This window comes from Polistes dominula, unplaced genomic scaffold (genome assembly GCF_049000335.1).
Source record: "Polistes dominula isolate Pdom_NZ unplaced genomic scaffold, Pdom_raw_medaka contig_77, whole genome shotgun sequence".
Taxonomy (NCBI): domain Eukaryota; kingdom Metazoa; phylum Arthropoda; class Insecta; order Hymenoptera; family Vespidae; genus Polistes; species Polistes dominula.
In genome coordinates this window covers 502,936-521,146 of record NW_028301152.1, presented here as the reverse complement: position 1 = coordinate 521,146, position 18,211 = coordinate 502,936, and the positions used below count along the sequence as shown (strand labels likewise).

At 30.3% G+C, this 18,211-nt stretch overlaps 4 protein-coding genes across 4 annotated transcripts; 3 read left to right on the top strand and 1 right to left on the bottom strand.

Annotated features, from left to right (window-relative positions):
- The first annotated feature begins 30 nt into the window (after positions 1–30).
- On the top strand, positions 31–9,101 carry LOC107071159 (TWiK family of potassium channels protein 7). Its single transcript, XM_015329906.2, has 11 exons — positions 31–212; positions 1,726–2,057; positions 2,446–2,620; positions 3,469–3,625; positions 3,711–3,795; positions 3,874–4,064; positions 4,202–4,386; positions 4,494–5,028; positions 5,163–5,749; positions 7,448–7,551; positions 8,445–9,101. The coding sequence occupies exons 2-8, from the start codon at positions 1,743–1,745 to the stop codon at positions 4,598–4,600; spliced, it is 1,215 nt and encodes a 404-aa protein (XP_015185392.2). The 5' UTR covers positions 31–212; positions 1,726–1,742; the 3' UTR covers positions 4,601–5,028; positions 5,163–5,749; positions 7,448–7,551; positions 8,445–9,101.
- On the top strand, positions 7,425–14,531 carry LOC107071160 (TWiK family of potassium channels protein 18). The gene is made up of 7 exons (XM_015329912.2): positions 7,425–7,551; positions 10,500–10,612; positions 11,911–12,351; positions 12,465–12,804; positions 12,904–13,295; positions 13,367–13,814; positions 14,392–14,531. The coding sequence occupies exons 3-7, from the start codon at positions 12,094–12,096 to the stop codon at positions 14,502–14,504; spliced, it is 1,551 nt and encodes a 516-aa protein (XP_015185398.1). The 5' UTR covers positions 7,425–7,551; positions 10,500–10,612; positions 11,911–12,093; the 3' UTR covers positions 14,505–14,531.
- A 33-nt stretch (positions 14,532–14,564) lies between these two features.
- LOC149030635 (uncharacterized) lies at positions 14,565–16,769 on the top strand. Its single transcript, XM_089178062.1, is given in 2 exon segments — positions 14,565–14,948; positions 14,950–16,769. Coding segments are annotated over 2 exon segments (480 nt in total). The 3' UTR covers positions 15,046–16,769.
- Positions 15,491–17,691, bottom strand: LOC149030634 (uncharacterized). The gene is made up of 2 exons (XM_089178064.1): positions 17,437–17,691; positions 15,491–17,145 (listed from the first exon to the last, which is right to left on the bottom strand). Exons 1-2 carry the CDS (start codon positions 17,660–17,662, stop codon positions 17,033–17,035), a joined length of 339 nt encoding a protein of 112 aa, XP_089034190.1. The 5' UTR covers positions 17,663–17,691; the 3' UTR covers positions 15,491–17,032.
- Between the last annotated feature and the right edge of the window lie 520 nt (positions 17,692–18,211).

The window sequence follows — 18,211 nt, the reverse complement described above, 5'->3', positions numbered from 1 at the left end:
TTTTCATTAGTAGTAGTCGAGTGGCACGTCTCGAATGTCCAGTGTACGCGAGTGTCGTGCCAAACCGATTATTGGCTTTTATATTCGACTATTTTATAACGATTATCTATCGAAAGATATATATAGTTAGATTTCAACGTGAGATAAACCTTACGTGATCGTGACAGAAATTGTTTAATATTTTTTCATATATACTACTACAGAAATCACATGTATGAATGTATATATATATGTATATATATATATATATATATATATATATGCTTGTGTGTTGTGTGTTTGTTTAATTAATTTTCAAAGTCTACTTTCTTCACAAATTATCGTTATTATAATTATTATTGTAATTATTATTATTATTATTATTATTATTTATATATATATTGAATCGATTTTCATTTTGTTCAAGGATAAAAATGTCGAAGACATGATACCATGATTTCTACACACGTTCAATTTAAATAATTAACGATTGAGTTATGATATTAAAAAAAAAATCTAACTCATTTAATCGTGCAATAGATGACTAGAATAATTTAATAGATAAATAGAAAAATTATTATTATAAATTATAAGATAAATCTGTGATATGCAAGAACCTCCTGGATGCATAAAAAAAATAATTCCTTATTGTTTTTTTTTTCAAATTATTTTTATTATAAAAATTAACATTTATATGTTGTAAAATTGTTCAAAATTATTCCAAAAAAAAAAAACATAATATTAAAAATAACAAATATTTTTGACCATTGCGTTCAAGTAACCCTAATGGTTAAAGAAACTATTTCTTTTTGTTTTAAATATTATAAACGAATGAGAAAAAAATCTTAACATATATATTTTAAATTGTTCAAAACCGTAATAAAAAAAGTAAAATATATTGACACAAGAATATAAAAAGAAACCAAAAAAAAAAAAACACATATTTTAAAACGCCCACAAAAAAAATCATTTAGCTATAAACTTAGAGATTATTTTTTTTTTTTTTTCGATTATTTTTTCTCTTTTTTTCGAAATTTCGTATATTCCTCTCATTCCCTTTCATCTCTTTTTATAATTTCCATTAGGCAAATGTAAACAATTTAACAATAATAGACCATGTCAAAGTCACTGAGCACTGCCATTGAGCAGCACGTTTTACTTTGAGTATAGAATTTTTGTCGATTATCTGCAAATCCTAACAACAAAGTCGATACCAAACGACCACCAACGAGATATAATTCAGAAAAAAGGGAGAATAACTATTATACGTGGACATTTTCTATTAAATCCGACACTGCAATTTACTGATCGTGAACGGATCAGTTAACGTAAATGATATTCTCAACCTATTCGTATAGAATCCTTGATAAATCCTTGATATCTAAAAAAAAAATCAATCTCGTATATCGTAACATCCAGATAAAATATTAATTATCAAATATATAAATACAACTAAATAGAAGAAGAGAAAAAATTAAACCAAAAAATATAACACAGAATAAGTCTTTTGAATAATTCATCATTAAAATGTCAACCAATGGCATTGTTCCAATAGAAATGTTATTATTAGAAACTAACTAACTCGTTTAAATTCTTCAATTAGTATTTCGTTTAGAACATTTTTTAAACGACGTAAAAATTATTATTTTTATTAAAAGATTGTATTAAAAAAATTAAAAATAAGATTAAAAAAAATTAATAATAATAGAAAGAAAAAAAATAAATTGTGAATTTTTTTGTTTAAAGAAAAACAAAAAAATATTATGGAAACGAACAAATCAATGAGAAGATTGTCAACAACGAATGTACAATTGCAACGTGGAAGTTATCGTTTTCAAAATGAAAGAAGGAAACGAAAACGACGGAAGCCTTGGAACGAGAAGATATGTGACTGGAGCAGGGCACTGATAGCCTTCCTCTTCAGTAATGTTGGCATAGTATGCTTGGTCGTAGGTTATACTATAGTAGGTGCTTTCCTGTTCACTTACATCGAGGCCAAAGACAGCTTGGACATATCCGGCGATGTAGTCAAGCAAAGAAACATCACAGCTGCTAAACTTTGGGACTTGACCTCGAAGGTGTGTCCTCAATTAACATAATATTGCTACCAATAATTATGGCAACTGACTAACAATCCAATCAACAAATTCTCATTATTATCATTTATTTATTTAATATCAATTTTCATTGTAAATCACTTCTGAACATTTGATATATAAGAAAATATCAACAGAATCTATTAGCAAAGAAACATAATTAAAGTACATTAAGATTAAACTTAAAACTCAGAAATTAAACATTTCTAAATTTAGATTAATTGTTCTTTAGATATAACAAACAAACAAAATTTTATAGTTTATTTTTTTTTGCATATTTTTATAATATTCCTTGTACATGTTAAAATAATAAAAATCTAAATTAATGAATTAAAGAATAAACTTAATGTAATTTATTTTACATATACAGGAGAACATATTTTCCGAAAGATTATGGAAAAAAGAAGTTAAGAATATATTAGAAAGGTATCAACAAAAAATGGTTAAAAATATACGAAACGGTTATGAGGTTGTTAATGAGGAACATAAAAAGTGGACATTTGCTGGAGCATTTCTTTACTCTCTCACTGTCATTACGACTATCGGTAAAAAAAGAAAGATCATTTATTTTTATTTTGTTCTCTCAATCTCATTCGCTTGATCTAATTTTTTGTTTTATATGCTCGTTACTGTAACAAAAAAAAATCTATTTGATATACGTAGGTTGGAACTTAAATAGTGGTAACCGATACAAAAGAGTTACATGTTTGCACCTGTTACTGTCCTTTACAGTAGTCACCAGCGTTGTGTAGAACCCGTTAGCAGAGCCTGTTCTGTTGATGGTGCAAATGGAGCAGTCTAACTGCATGTCGAATCTCTGGAACAGTTCTGAAGCCAATGCCACGATGGGTTTCCGATGAGTAGACCGTTCCATTCGCACCATCAACAGAACAGGCTCTGCTAACGGGTTCTACACAATGCTGGTGACTACTGTGAAGGGCAGTAACAGGTGCAAACATGTAACTCTTTTGTATCATGTTACATGTTTGTACCTGTTAGTGTCCTTCAAAGTAGTCACTAGCGTTGTGTAGAACCCGTTAGCAGAGCCTGTTCTATTGATGGTACAAATGGAACGGTCTAACTGCATGTCGAATCTCTGGAACAGTTCTGAAGCCAATGCCACGATGGGTTTCCGATGAGTAGACCGCTCCATTCGCACCATCAACAGAACAGGCTCTGCTAACGAGTTCTACACAACGCTGGTGACTACTTTGAAGGACAGTAACAGGTGCAAACATGTCACTCTTTTGTATCGGTTGTGAATAAATAGTTGCCACTATTTAAGTTTCAACCTACGTATATGAAATTAAAAAAATTTAAACATTGAATGAACTTTCTTCAATTAATAGTTTCTTTTTTTCTATTCTGTTTTTTTTTTCACATTTTATTCAAGGATATGGGAACATTTGTCCTAGAACAAAATGGGGAAAATTATGTACAATAATATATGCTATAATTGGTATGCCATTATTTCTTCTTTATTTGAGCAACATAGGTGATATTTTTGCTAGAAGTTTCAAATGGATTTATGCTCGTTGTTGCCTATGCAAGTAAGAATTTAAAAATTAATATTTATATTCATTATTAATTTATTATCATACTATACGTTGAATTTACGTTGATATTTATTTTTAGATGTCATAAAAAACATCGAGAACCGATTACCGTTGAAGTATTACAAACACGACCAGAAATGAACGTTCAAAGAAATCAATGCCAGGTTAGTATGTATTATATTTTAAATAGTTTTTTTTTTCTAGGAGATATAATGCATGATTATAATTTAATTCTATAACAGAAAGGTGAAACAGAAAATTCTAGCGTTGATCAAGATATCAACGGAATGGAAATAAATTATAACAATGAATTTGATATTATGAATAAAATGAATGATGATGATGATGATGATGATGACACAAGTAATAGCAGTAAATATGATCCACAACAAGTAACTGTACCATTGACACTATGTCTGGGAATTATGGTTGGGTAAGTCGAAATTTGATTATACGTAGTATTTAAAAAACTAATTTAATATTTTTGATTGAAATTTATTCTTTGAACGTTTTAAAAATATTGAAAATTATGTTGGTGTTTTTTCTGGTTTCTTTTTTTTTAATCGTTAGGTACGTAATAGCAGGTGCTTTGTTATTTTCAAAATGGGAAGATTGGAATATGTTAGATGGTTCCTACTTTTGTTTCGTTTCACTGTCAACCATAGGATTTGGTGATATAGTACCAGGTGATAGAATTTATTCTGGACAAGGACTAGAATTATCCTTCATCTTCTGTTTCATGTATCTCATGCTTGGTAAGGGTAGGATTGACTCAAATTAAAGTTAAATATTATTCAAAAGGAAATCATATTTTCATATATATATATACATATTCCTTTGTGTGTGTGTGATAATCTCTTAGGTATGGCACTGATCGCTATGTGTTTCAATTTAATGCAAGAGGAAGTAATCGCAAAAGTTCACAATCTCGCACGTATGATCAAATACATCTTCAGGTGTGATAGGTGATGGTTGGTTAAATTGAAAAAAAAAAAAGAAAGAAAGAAAAAAAAGAAAAAAAAGAAAAAAAAGAAGTTCGACAAATATCATCGAGTTTTAATTTCAATTTGAAACAAGAAAGAGAAAGAAACAATTTAAAAGAATTCGAAAGAAAAACAAAATTATTCCACGAATAAGAAGGATCGATCTATCGTTTGAATTCGATTGAATTAATCTTACCAACCTTGACAAATAAAAAAAACAAAAAGAAGAAACCCCTTCTCCCCCATAATAAATTCAAGTTTTATCATAGGTGATATTCGAAGACACACTTTTACGTGAATCGTAGAAAAATCAAACAAAAAATAAAATGGAACAGGAATAAGAAGAAACTTGGAAATTTCTTGCAAGTTTAAAACAAGGAAGGAAGACATATATATTTTCTTCAAAATTTATGGGTACGTACTACGATAATATTTACGACTAACTTTATTACAATATTCTAAAGTGTATCCTTTGAGAATCTATGATATGATGTACAAACACGTGTTTATTTTTGCAAACGTTTTTATTTCCGTTTTTTTTTTTTTAGTTGACCAAAATAATTTACTTCTAACGCTTTTCAAAGTTGCTTTGTCAAGCAACAACGATAAAAACAACAACAAAAAAGGAAGAAACAAAAATCAGACGTTTGATTAATAAATTTAGTTCAAAACGTACGACTGATTTTGACGTAATTCTCGACATATGTGCGTCATATGTGAAATCCTTTAAATGTTAAATCAACAATCGTTCATTCGTTCATACGTACGTACGTACGTACGTTCGTTCCTTTGCTTAATTAATCGTCAATTCCAATTGTACGAATTTACCAATGAACCAACCGCGAAAACTCATCACCCTTATTAACAGTTACATTTTCGAAATATGTGACATTTACGGAAAGAACGAAGAATTGTTGATCACACGTTATTAGCTTTTAACCTGTGATGAGATGACTGACAACAAGTGGTTGCCGTAGTTTTCGAAAAGGAAATTAATAGACGATTGGACCAATCAATTTCTGCCAAACTTTCCAAAAGCAAATGATAAAGTGTAATATTCGACTGAAATATCAGAAAGAGAGAAAGAGAGAGATAGAAAGAGAGAGAGGAAGGGAAGGAGTGAAGGAAAGAGAAGGTGAGTTTCATCTTTGACAGGAAATTAATCTTGACAGAATCTAAACGGTCGAATAACTAAACTTGACGTCGATAACGGAGAAAACGAAAATCCTTAAGAGAGAGAGAGAGAGAGAAAGAAAACGATGTTAAAGCAGTAGTAGTAGTAGCAATAGTAGTAGTGGTAGTTAAAGGGGTGGGTAAGGTTAATTCGTAGAAAAAAAGGCATGTTTTTGTGAATTTTTTTTGACGACACAGTTAAAATCTCTTGATTAAAATCAATGGTACATTAAAGTATGACATTTGAAGAATATTGTATCAAATTTTCACGAAGAAATATTCAAAAATACGACAATGGCAGCAATTATTCGGACGTGTCTTAGGAAAAAAGTAGAATTGCGGTGTCCCTTCATAACTTGGTGCTGGATCATCTGAAATCAAAAAAATCAAAGTTCATTCGTTAGATAATAGTTTTCCCTCAGGTAACGCTGGGAGAGGGTTTTTCGAAATTTCAATTTTTCACTTTTTTGAAACACTTTGAAGGAAAAAATGCGATTTTTCTTAGGTTGACCAAAAAAAAAATCTGAAAAAATTCCACAAATATTTTTTAATCATGTTAAAAATGATAAGAAAGTTTCAACAAAATCGAAAAGGGGTCGGGGTCAAAAGTGGTCGATTTGACGAAGAATGTCCCATATATATATATATACAGGTAGAATGTCTAGTAAAAAGGTTCTTTCAAGGAAAAAGCTGTTATCGGGGAATACTGGGTGTATTAAAGTAAGAAAAGCGGAACGCACTTGTGAAAAAAAAATGAGTCGAATCTTTATTATGGTCGTCCCGGTGGAAAGGTGAGGTGGTTGGGTGGATAGGAAGGAAGGAAGGAAGGAAGGAAGAAAGGGACACCACCTGAAGTTTTAAACGAAGCGTTTTAGGATCTTTCGTTGAAACGATCGACACGAAGAAGATTCGGGCGGGCATCGACGTAAAAGCAAAGTCCCTGGTGCTGAGCTTTCTCAGTGATCGTTTGTAAGAAAAGGAGAGAAATAGAGAAAAAGAAAGAGAAAGAGAGAAAGGGGTAGTTTAGGGATAGGAACAGGGAGTGGGGAGTGGGTTGGGGGTGAGTGGGTGGTGGCTAAGAGGTGAAGGAGAGAAAAGAAAATGATCGGAGAGGGGTTAGAAGGGAAAGGGGATGAAATGTGGAAGAGGGGTTTGAAGAGTGGATGAAATGGAGGTGCGCCGCCGCTCCTTTATGCGGGTTCTACCTCACGGGCTGGCTGGCGCACATGCGCTTCAACAAAACACGGATTTTGCGCCCTGCAACGTCGATGGGGTGCGTCCGTGCCGGTCCGACGTTCCTCGTAGAGAACGTTTTCCTTCTAGTAGACGAGCTTCGTTGATTCGTACGATCACGTCTTTCAATTGTGTCACGTATATATTTCTTTTTTTTTTCTTTCCTCCTCCCCCGTACCCCCGTTTTAACCTCGTATTTTATTGGTCTACTACCTTTACGCTAGTATTATCGAGAGAGATAAAAAAAAGGCCCCTTTGAGATTTGTTTTAATCATCTTTCGTTTTCGTATTCGTCGTGATTCGTTGTTTAATTGTTAACAACGTATATATATATATATATTCGTATCTTTAGTGTGAGGAAAATTTATATATATATTTATTTTTCTGGAAAGTATATTCATTAACGAATATTTTCTACGTGGGTAAGGATCACGAAAAGAAGAAGAAGAAGAAGAAGAAGACTAAGAAAGAAAGAAAGAAAGAAGATTCTATCTGGACCACCCGAAGAGGGAGTTGTTCAGTGTTGCTTAGGTAGGAAGAGGAAATACTTTGAGGAAATTCGATACTAGTGATTATTATTTATTTGAATTTTTATTTTTATTTGACATTAATTATCTATTATTTTTATTTTTATTTTTATTATTATATTGATTTACTCTTGTATTATTTCGCGACGAACTTTAAAGGTAATAAGTAAAGGTCGTATCGTTTGAAGAATTATCAAAAATTTTCAAAAGAGAATTTGTTTTTAAGTTTGATTTGTCAAATATATAGATATAAACATTTTCTTTAATAATCAAATTTATTTTGTATATTGACAACGAACACAGAGATTTCTCATGTTCTAGCAGTGTTCAATACTTTGTTAGAGAGATGTTTCCACACATTTCATCGTTTTTCAACCCCCATTCGTCCTACGTTATATTCAATTACGAACAATTCAATAAATTTAACAAAAATAATAATAATAATAATAATAATAATAATAAGAGGATTTTGAGTAAACTTCGTGAAGAAAATTGGCGTTTCATTTCGAAAATTTTATAATGGAAAAGAAAAGACAAAGATTTTGACTCAACCATACTTTGAATAATTCAAAAGAGTAGCTTTAAAAATATTTCATCAAAGTGATTCTTCTTGAATGATGATGATGATGTGTCCTTTTAATTCAAATTTGACATTAAATTGAAATTTGTCAATGTAAAACTTTTTGTGTCCGACTTAATCGAAAAGAAAGTGAAAAATCAACGGTCGAAGATGAAAATGACATTTTTTTTTTTTTTTGAAAGTTTAACGAAAAAATAATTTTAAATACATTACATAGACGTATATCATTGATTTATCCAGTGTTAATAATAACAAATTATTATTATTATTATTATTATTATAATATTGAGAAAAAAAATTTCTTAACGCGAAAATAGGTAAAAACGATCTACATCGTTGAATGACATTTCCACAATGAACTTTCTAATCAATTTTTAATAACATCTCGTGTATAACCAATTTAGAAAATTTTAATCATCGTCTCGTGTGTGTGTATGTGTGTGCCAGTGATATATACAACATATACAATCATAAATATAATAAAAACAACAAACACAATTATGTTTCATTAAGGAACGTTTAAAATTTGATACAATGTCGTGCAATTTCTTTTCTTTTTTTTTTATTCTTTTCTATCAATTTATGTAATTGTCCATCTCTCTATCTTTCTCTCTCACTTTCTTTGTAAAAAATGAAATTTTGAAGAAAAAGTTTGTAAAAAAAAAAAAAGGTAAAATATAGTTTGAAAAAAAAAAAAAGGAAAGTGGAACGAAGAAGGTTGGCTATTATTTTCAAATGCATCGGCCACAAAACGTCGATAGAGACGAAATAGCCAAGTCGAGAAGCCAAGGATGTCACGTGAATCCATCCCTCCACGGAAGATAGGACACGTTTCATAAAGTTTCATGCACGGTACTAGGAGCAAGAGAGGAAAAAGTTTCTTCCACTTCGGTGAACCGATATGCTAGACGACGACACGGCCGTAGGAAGTCGAAAACCGATACGATAGAGAAGGGAGAACGATCTTTGATAAGGTGCGAAGGAAGTTACAAAGCTTTACATTATATATATATATATGTATGTATGTATGTGTACATATATGTACGTATATATTGTACATACATGTATATATGTATGAGACATATGTTTTTTATCAGACCAAAATGATTAACTCTACTTTTAGAATTTTTTTTTTTTTTTGGAACAATTTTTATCAACTCATCATATATTTAATTTCCCTATATAAATTTAATATATATATATATATTATATATAAATATAAACAATCAGGTTGAAATAATTTCTTGTTATTTTAAAGGATCACGTTACGTAGTTGACATACACTAAAGACACAGTGTCCATAGCACAATTTTGCACTTGCCATTTGCCATTACTCTGATTTCTGACATCACCTTCAATGCACATGTTTCCTTTACTCTATAATCTTCAATCGATATTTAACATTTGCTTCCTAGTTAAACCCCTTTGATAACAAGTATAAATATAGTTTATTAGATATTTATAATATCATTCTAACTAAAATTTATAATTTTGAATTTCTTTTCAATATTTTAATAATTCTCATCTATACAATGATATCAAAAATTCGTTTGTTTCGGTGACTTATAGTAAGTAAATACGAAAAATAGATTCTACATAGTCGCATCAGAAATTACTTATGACTCGACCTAATTATTTCTATTTATTTTTTATTATTTGACCATTATCGTTAATATATAATATACAAATGTAATATATATATATATATATATATATATATATGTAATCAATTGATTGAATATTTCGATAAATATTCGAAATAACGTTTCAATAACTACGATTTTAAAAGAAATAAAAAAAAAACAAACAAATGGTAAATAACTCGTAGAGACGTGGATAAAATCGCTTTGGCGAAGTATCAGACACGGTGTGACATTCTCAGCATTTCCCTTTCAGTATTCCTCTCTTTTTTTCCCACCAGTTTTTTTCACGTTCCATCTTTCCCTTGAACTATTTTCTTTTCACGGAACTTGAAACTCAACGACCGTATAGCGCAGATCTATTACCACGGTTGCACACTTGCCCATATATATACATATACATATATACATACATACACACAAGCTATATATATATATATATATATATATATATATATATATATATATATATACACGAATTATATCGTAAAGGTCTTGTTTGTAACTGTGCTAATTACATTAAATGAGAGAAACGGGTTAACTCGATCGGCGTGATTTTTTCTTTTTCTTTCTTTCTTTCTTTTCAAACGAAAACGAAAACAAACAAAAAAACAATGAAAATTAAATACCGACGTAATTATTGCTAAAAAGAAAAAATAATAATAATAAAACACAATTTATTATTCGAATTAATAATTTTATACTTATCCTTTTTTTGTTTATCATTTACAGAACAACAAAAAAACAATTTAAAAAAAACATACTATAGCGAGATATAACTCAAAGAATGTGCAAGCATAATTTACGAAACCATATGAAGAATTATCCACGTCGTAAATAATTAGGTACGTTTTGACTATTATATTTATTAAGATTAATAACGAAATTTATTTTTTTATATGAAAAACTAATTGTAAGTCGAAAATGTAGAATACAATTTGTTCATATGAAGGTTTAGTTTTGGAAAAAAATAAATTTGAAAATGATTTGACATCCCATTTCAGTTAAATGGATTTTTCACTATTTTACTTTTGGATATTTCGGAAAACCTTTTTTAACATTGTCAGTGTGATAAAATCTCTTATATATGATCTATTCTTATGCTTATCGAGTAAGATTTATTAGTTATCAAGGTTGCAAGCTCAGTGCACAAGTACTCGATAAAATTTTCAAATTTAGTTTTCTCGAAAACAAACTATTTTCGTTCACGAAATCCTTACAAGTGTAAAAAATATTTAACGCAAACCTGACGCAACCCTAACATGACAGATGATATTAAATACAATTTAATACCTGTAAATAATAATTTATAAAGCTTTCAGGAAGATTGGTTGGTTGGAACATAATTTAAAGATCATTGATTTTATATGGAAAAATTTGATTCAATATTTTCAATTGAAATTTTTCTGTTAAATTAATTTCTGTTTATTTGTATCACCAGTTACAGGACAGCTAATTATATGTAATAGAAATAAAAACATCGATTTTTTTTCTAAATGTTTCAAATTGATTTCATTTAAATGCAACAAAACGCAACTTCTGTTTTCATGTTTTGTTTCAATCTCGCGAAAACGAGTATGATATATATATATATAATTACATAGTTGCATAAATGTCTACTCTGTTCGAGGAAATTCTCAATTTATGCATACCAGCTCGTAATCTGTATGAGATATAGATTAGGTCCGTGTTAATTTGTGGTATATATATATATATATATATATTTATACCTGATATTTCTAACTACTGATCAAAAGTTTATAATCATTATATAAATTTAGATAAACAAAATAATGAGAAGAAAAAATAAATACTTTTGAAGTAATCAACAAAACTTATGAACAGTATATTTTATATAATATTATTTCTTTTTTTTTTCGAATTACCATTTCATCAGATAAAAAGGTTCCTTTACTTTGAACGATAACCACAGATATTTAAAATGACACACACGACGACAGATTATTTAAAAATTTATCAATATATAAAATGTTTACGAAAATCAGGTAGCTATTAGAAAATATAATTCGGTAGTGTTAATCCAAAATGGACGTTCAAACTAAACCCGTTCATTAATCATTTTTGAAACTCGATTAGAAATAAATTATGAGCAGTAAAATCAAACAATTCCTCGTTGTGACAGGTCCAGACATCTCACCAGATGGATGAGGACAGCAACGCCAAAGGAACGTTAGAACAACGATAGGACGTTACCGCTTGCGGCTGCAGCTGCGGCGTCGATCGCTGCATCTGCAGCTGCGGCGGCAGCGGTAGTGGTGGTGGTGGTGGTGGTGGTGGTGGTGTGGTATAGTAATTAGGCGGCATAATGATGCAAAATACCGGCGACTATTACCAAAGGGCACCTAGATGTTGTCCCGGACGTAACGGCGGGAACACAGATTCCCTAAGACTCAGCAGTTCGGTACGTGGTGCTGAATTGCTTTGTTGTTGCTGCAGTTGTAGCACTTCCACTTCAACTAACACACCAGGATTATTAGCCAGTCTTGGTGTTTGCGTTCTTGTACTTGGTTACACCCTTCTTGGTGCGTTCGCTTTTATGGCATTAGAGGGTGGACTAAAATCGGTGAGAATTCAAAATAACAAAAGATTTCTAGCTAACATAAGTGTAACATAAACAAAGAAATATTTCATTTTATAATAAGAATCAATAATATTGTTGTTGTTCACATTCAATAGGAGTCATTGATAAACGTGTCATCGAAAATTGCAAAAAGTGAGGAAGGATCGTACAGTTTATCAACGTTTGAGGATGAAAATGCTGCTACCGAATTAAGAGCAAAGACTGTAGAAAGACTTTGGAGTATAACTGAAGATTTGAATATTCTTTATAAGGAGAATTGGACTCGACTAGCGGCGAAAGAAATTCAAGAATTTCAAGATAATCTTTCGCGTAGATTGGGACGTACATCAACGCCCTTTGAACCACCTCATCAATCGCGAAATAACGAAGTAGATAAACGACGATGGACGTTCAGCGGTAGTCTGCTTTATTCTTTAACACTTATTACCACCATAGGTAAATAATAATGTGTTTTTTGTTAAAATAATATAAAGTATCAGTATAATAGTCGTATGAAATTCAGTAGTGTATATAATTAACTATTTTGGTTCGTAGGATACGGTAATGTAACTCCGCGTACAGTCTGGGGTCGCCTAATTACCATAATCTACGCTTTAGCTGGTATACCTCTTATGTTGGTTTATCTAAGCACAGTGGGCGACGTTCTTGCTAGAAGTTTCCGACGTTTGTACGGTCGCATGTGCATTCCACGAAATTGTATTAAAAAACAACAACCTCCACCGCCTCCTCCGCCAGTCGGTGGTATCATGGGCAAGTCATACCGTTATGATAATCATATAGAAACAAAGGCGGCAAATTATTATTCAACTAGTCGCGATAGTTCCTGCGACGATCTTGGAACACGAGGTACAAACAGTGCCATATTACTCGATTGTGGTAGCGAAGGTCTTTTGCATGCTACCACTAGTTCAACGGCTGCTCTCCAGGTAAAAATTCAAATCAAATTAAATAAAGGGTCATATTCTTTTTTGAGATTGATACATGTGGTGTTATTTAGGATACAATGGCAGGCAATGGTAAACGCCATTTACAACCGTGTTCGTTATCACCTTCCTCGAGTTCATCGCCAGCTTATATGATGGAAACGTATTCCGTTAGAATACCCATTAGTTTGTGCCTGGTAATAATGCTGTTATATATATGCGGCGGTGCAGTGATGTTCAATCGTCTGGAGGGTTGGAGTCTTCTAGAAGGTGGATATTTCTGCTTCACGAGTCTCGGCACCATCGGATTTGGAGATCTGATGCCGACTGGACGCAACGCCCCATCAACTACCCTGGAAGAGCTCAGCCTGTGTGCCTGCTCGTTGTATATACTCGCTGGAATGGGCCTGATAGCCATGTGCTTCAACCTCGTCCAGGAGGAGGTGGTACGCGTGGTCAGGGTCTTCGGTAGAACCTGTGGCATGTCATCGGGTGTGGTGGTCGGCCCTATTGGTGGTACAGGTATCCCTGACGAAGGCAGATTCAATGGGGAACGAGTAGAGAGACCTTTTGAAATGAATTTTCGTCTATAAAGCTCGGCTTCCATGATGTGATCAAAATTAGTTTTCAATTAACGAATGCGAAATCAAATCGTTTGAAGTTAAACATTGATGTAACGTTACACTTTATATCGATCGAAATGTCGACATTCATTGAACATAATCAAATTGATTAAGCCCTTAAATCGAAATGATAATTAAAAGCATATTATCTCGTACGTTTTGTTAAAAAAAATCTATAACAAGATATATATATATCCAATTAAGTGTGTTAAAGATATCGATTAAAAGTATTCGTCGTAATTTGTATTTGTCAATTAACGGTAAATCGATTAAAGAAAAGAAGCCCTGATCATGAAAAACATCGATGAAAATATTTCAAATGTTTCGTAAATGGAAATATCTTCAGGATATCCTGTGCTGTCTACTGGGCTAGTAAAAATTTATATAAATACAGCTGTTGTGTGTTTTTACCCCACTATCATATAGCAAACATATATATTGCTCAATTGATTTTCCATTATTTTTGTTGGTAATAGGGACCGCACCTGGAATCAAAGCTGAACTCGACGATGGAGGAGGTACCAGCGATTCAAGATTGTCAGAACAAGAAGAAGAAGCGATCGCCATGTCCACGGTGCCGTCATCCTGACAACACCAGGCCAGGATCCCTAGTGACGGGAAACTCCTGGCCCACCCGTCGAGTACTGCCATGAAATTGTCACCCGGTCATCATTCTTTGCCACGTAAAAAATCATCCGCCGACAAAAATCTCTCATCATCTCAGATATTTCAACGTGGTCATCCAACGAGACGTAGCTGTTTATCGCCACAATATCATCATCAGCATCATCATCAACATCGCCAACAAGAAAGTTCTTTACATTTTGAATATTTTGTACCAAGGAGTGTTAGCGAATTTAATTTAGCTGCTACTGTTGTTACCGACATAGCGGTAGCACCTTTACCTCAAACATCAGCACTAAGACCTTCTTCAGTAATCACGCCACCAGCCTCTGGCCTTACAACCAACACATCAGCAATTAATCAAGGACGTCTATTGGATCCTTCCAATACTACAACAAGAAGTCGAGAAAAAAATGGTTACGTTTGAGGACGAAGGTGTTAATTCTGCTGCTGGATCGGCATCTAATAGAAAAAATTTATCCAACATTGATAATACTTTCATGTGATGAATGAAAACAATAATGTGCAAAAGAATAAAAAGAAAAACGTGAAACAAACATTAATACGAAATGATATTGACTTTAATAGTGAGATTACGAATATCGCTCGTATAATTGAATATCTCTACGTATAATTGAAAATAAATCAAATCAAAGGTTTGAGATATCTATTTGAGATATCTATTTGATTTAGAGCAAAAATATAAACAAACTTAGTTGACAATTAATTGAAAATAAATGAAAATAAATACGAAGGAGAAAATAACGATACGATTCTAAAGAGACACACAAACGTTCTTTTTTTAACTAACATATGCCATTATCCCAAAAACTCATTAATTATAAATAGAAATTACACGAAACAAAAAAAAACTTACGAAGTACTTCTTTATTTAAGAAAATGTTCGGTTATCATACAATAATCATGTACTCAGGGTATTGATAATGTAAAAAAAAAAAAAAAAAAAAAAAACCAAATCTTTCATACACATTCTAACGACTGAATACAGTTTTCTAATCTAACAACCAATGGAAATATGAAAGTAAGAAAATAGTTTTCACTCTTGCTAATTTCCTGATATCAAATATCTAATCACATAGTACAAGAATAAAACGGCTAATATCAGAATATAAAAAAGAATGACAACTGATGATACTCCGGTTGATAAAAAAAAAAAATAAGAAAAGATGCCTTCTAATACGAATCGTTCGAAAAACATTCATTCAAAACCAAAACATAACGATAAAATAAATATATATATAAATCAGAAATATTATCTCTATGTCTATTATTTAATACGCATGGAAATCAAGGTATTTAAAAGTTATAAATAAAAAAAAAGGTGGATAATAATAATGTCACCGAAAAAAAACTAAAAGTGCACAAATATTCTGATATTTATTATTTCAATAAATTGGATTACTTATGAACAGTTGAATATATATTATATTGACAATTAATGCACCAATAGGTTCTTTTAATAAGGCCCCCTTTTTTCAAATGTGTTCATTTATAATTGACTAATTAAATCTCTCTGAAATATGAATACAATATTGACTGAAAAAAAAAATAAAAACGTGTGTTTATAGCATATCAAAAAAAAATTATTGTCGTTGCGTTTCTAAAACGATTGTTTTCGTTTAATGAAAAAGAAAAAAAGAAAACAAAAATATTTATATACCTGTGTTAAAGAAAATATTTAAAAAAAAAAATAAAATAAAACGATAAAACTATTGCTTGCACAAATAATCCTGTATAATTAATTGTAAATATTTAAATACATATGCTGTATAACGACAACTTCGATATATATATATATATTCATGTACAGATTAAATAACAACAAGAAAAATGATCAAAAAAAAAAAAGACCATAAAACTAATTGGAGTACTACTTTCTAAATAAATTATTGTAAGACGGTGGTATATTTCTCCTCTTATTAGCTTTTTAATTAATTATGCGATAATGCACCACCTGCTATTCGTATAAGTATAATTAATTATTAAAGTAAATAATATTAATAAGAATTGATTAAATGTGACAGTGAAATTGGACAAAATTGCAAAATGAATTTTAAGAAAGTGCATTTCAATAGGTACATCATTTGTAATGAAATTAAATATCGAAAACGATTGGATATGTTTTTTCTCTTACGTTCGGTGTAAAGAAAAATATACGTTCCTCTTATTCAAAATAAAAAAAAAAAATATATATAAATATATATATATATATATATATTTTTTATAATCATTTCAAGCTCCTTTACAATTTCTTTGCAATTTACTTTGTCAACACGTGTATACACGTATGTTTTTTTTTATTTTTTTTTTAAATCTTTAATTTAAGTTTATAGAATTAATTCGTGCACCGTGTTCAAAATTATAAAAAGACTATTTTTACAAATTTTTTATATTATATTATATCATATAAAAAAACTTACTAATGAATATCATTGATCATAGAGAGTACAATTTGTTTAAAAATCTTCGTTTTCAATAATCTAAATGATTCTTTTTATTATTTCTTTTATAAACCAAATTCGAATTGATCTTAGGGCCTGATGAGACTTTTGTAGGATGTTTAAATATTAAATTTGTTATTATCTCTGAAAATATATAGAAAATATATAAAAATTAATAATTTAATTCTAAAACAATGATTAATATAATAATAATAATAATAATAATAATAATAATAATAATAATAATGAACAAAATAATGTTATAAATATTCAATAATGTGGTAAATGTTTCTTATATACATTGATGCATATTATTTGTAAAAGATTTTCAACAAACAACAACAAAAAGAAATACCGATTTGAATTATACAAAGAAAGAAATATAAATAATAATAATAAATAAATGATAAAAAATAATATTATAATATATCAAACCTTTTAATCTATTTATCAGATTAGTTTGGGTGGTGCCATAACCAAATTCTTTGTTATCTAATTTGTCTTGTACGTTTTCATAAACAACACATCCAACATCAGCAACATGATTAAATATAAATTGTAAGGTGCAAACCACTATGATCACGAGTATCGGTAAACACATAGTAGTTTCAACATCATCCAAAAATGCATTTACGTATTCAGGTAAAAAATTATTACACATTCTTAATTTTTCCTTTCTTATCACTAATTAATTGTTAATTTGTTCTTGTTGTTTTTTTTTTTAATCAGGTTTGAATAATTACCGAAAAAAAAATTTCAATCTTTTATATATTATCTATCTAAAAATAAAACTACATTATACACACGCACCCCTACATAAACTTTAATTTGAAAATAGATGACCGATATTCATTGTAAATTTGATTGATTGATTGATTGATTGATGATGATTGAATTAATTGAATTCATTATATATTTCATTGATGTTGTTGTGTGTGTATGTGTATGTGTTGTCAAGTGAAGCAAATGAAAATAATATTGCGATTGATCGAACTATATTCTAATAAATGATAAACAAATCTTACAATTAATATCGCCTATGATTATATAAACAAAATAAAAATCATAAGACACTTATTTCAAACTATCTATGTTGAAACTTGAATGTGTTTGGAATTCAAATAGCCGGTTCACATGGTTACGCAAAATTATTTATACTCACGAAAAAATTGTTCTTCTTTAACACAGATTCGTTTAATAAAAGAAGACG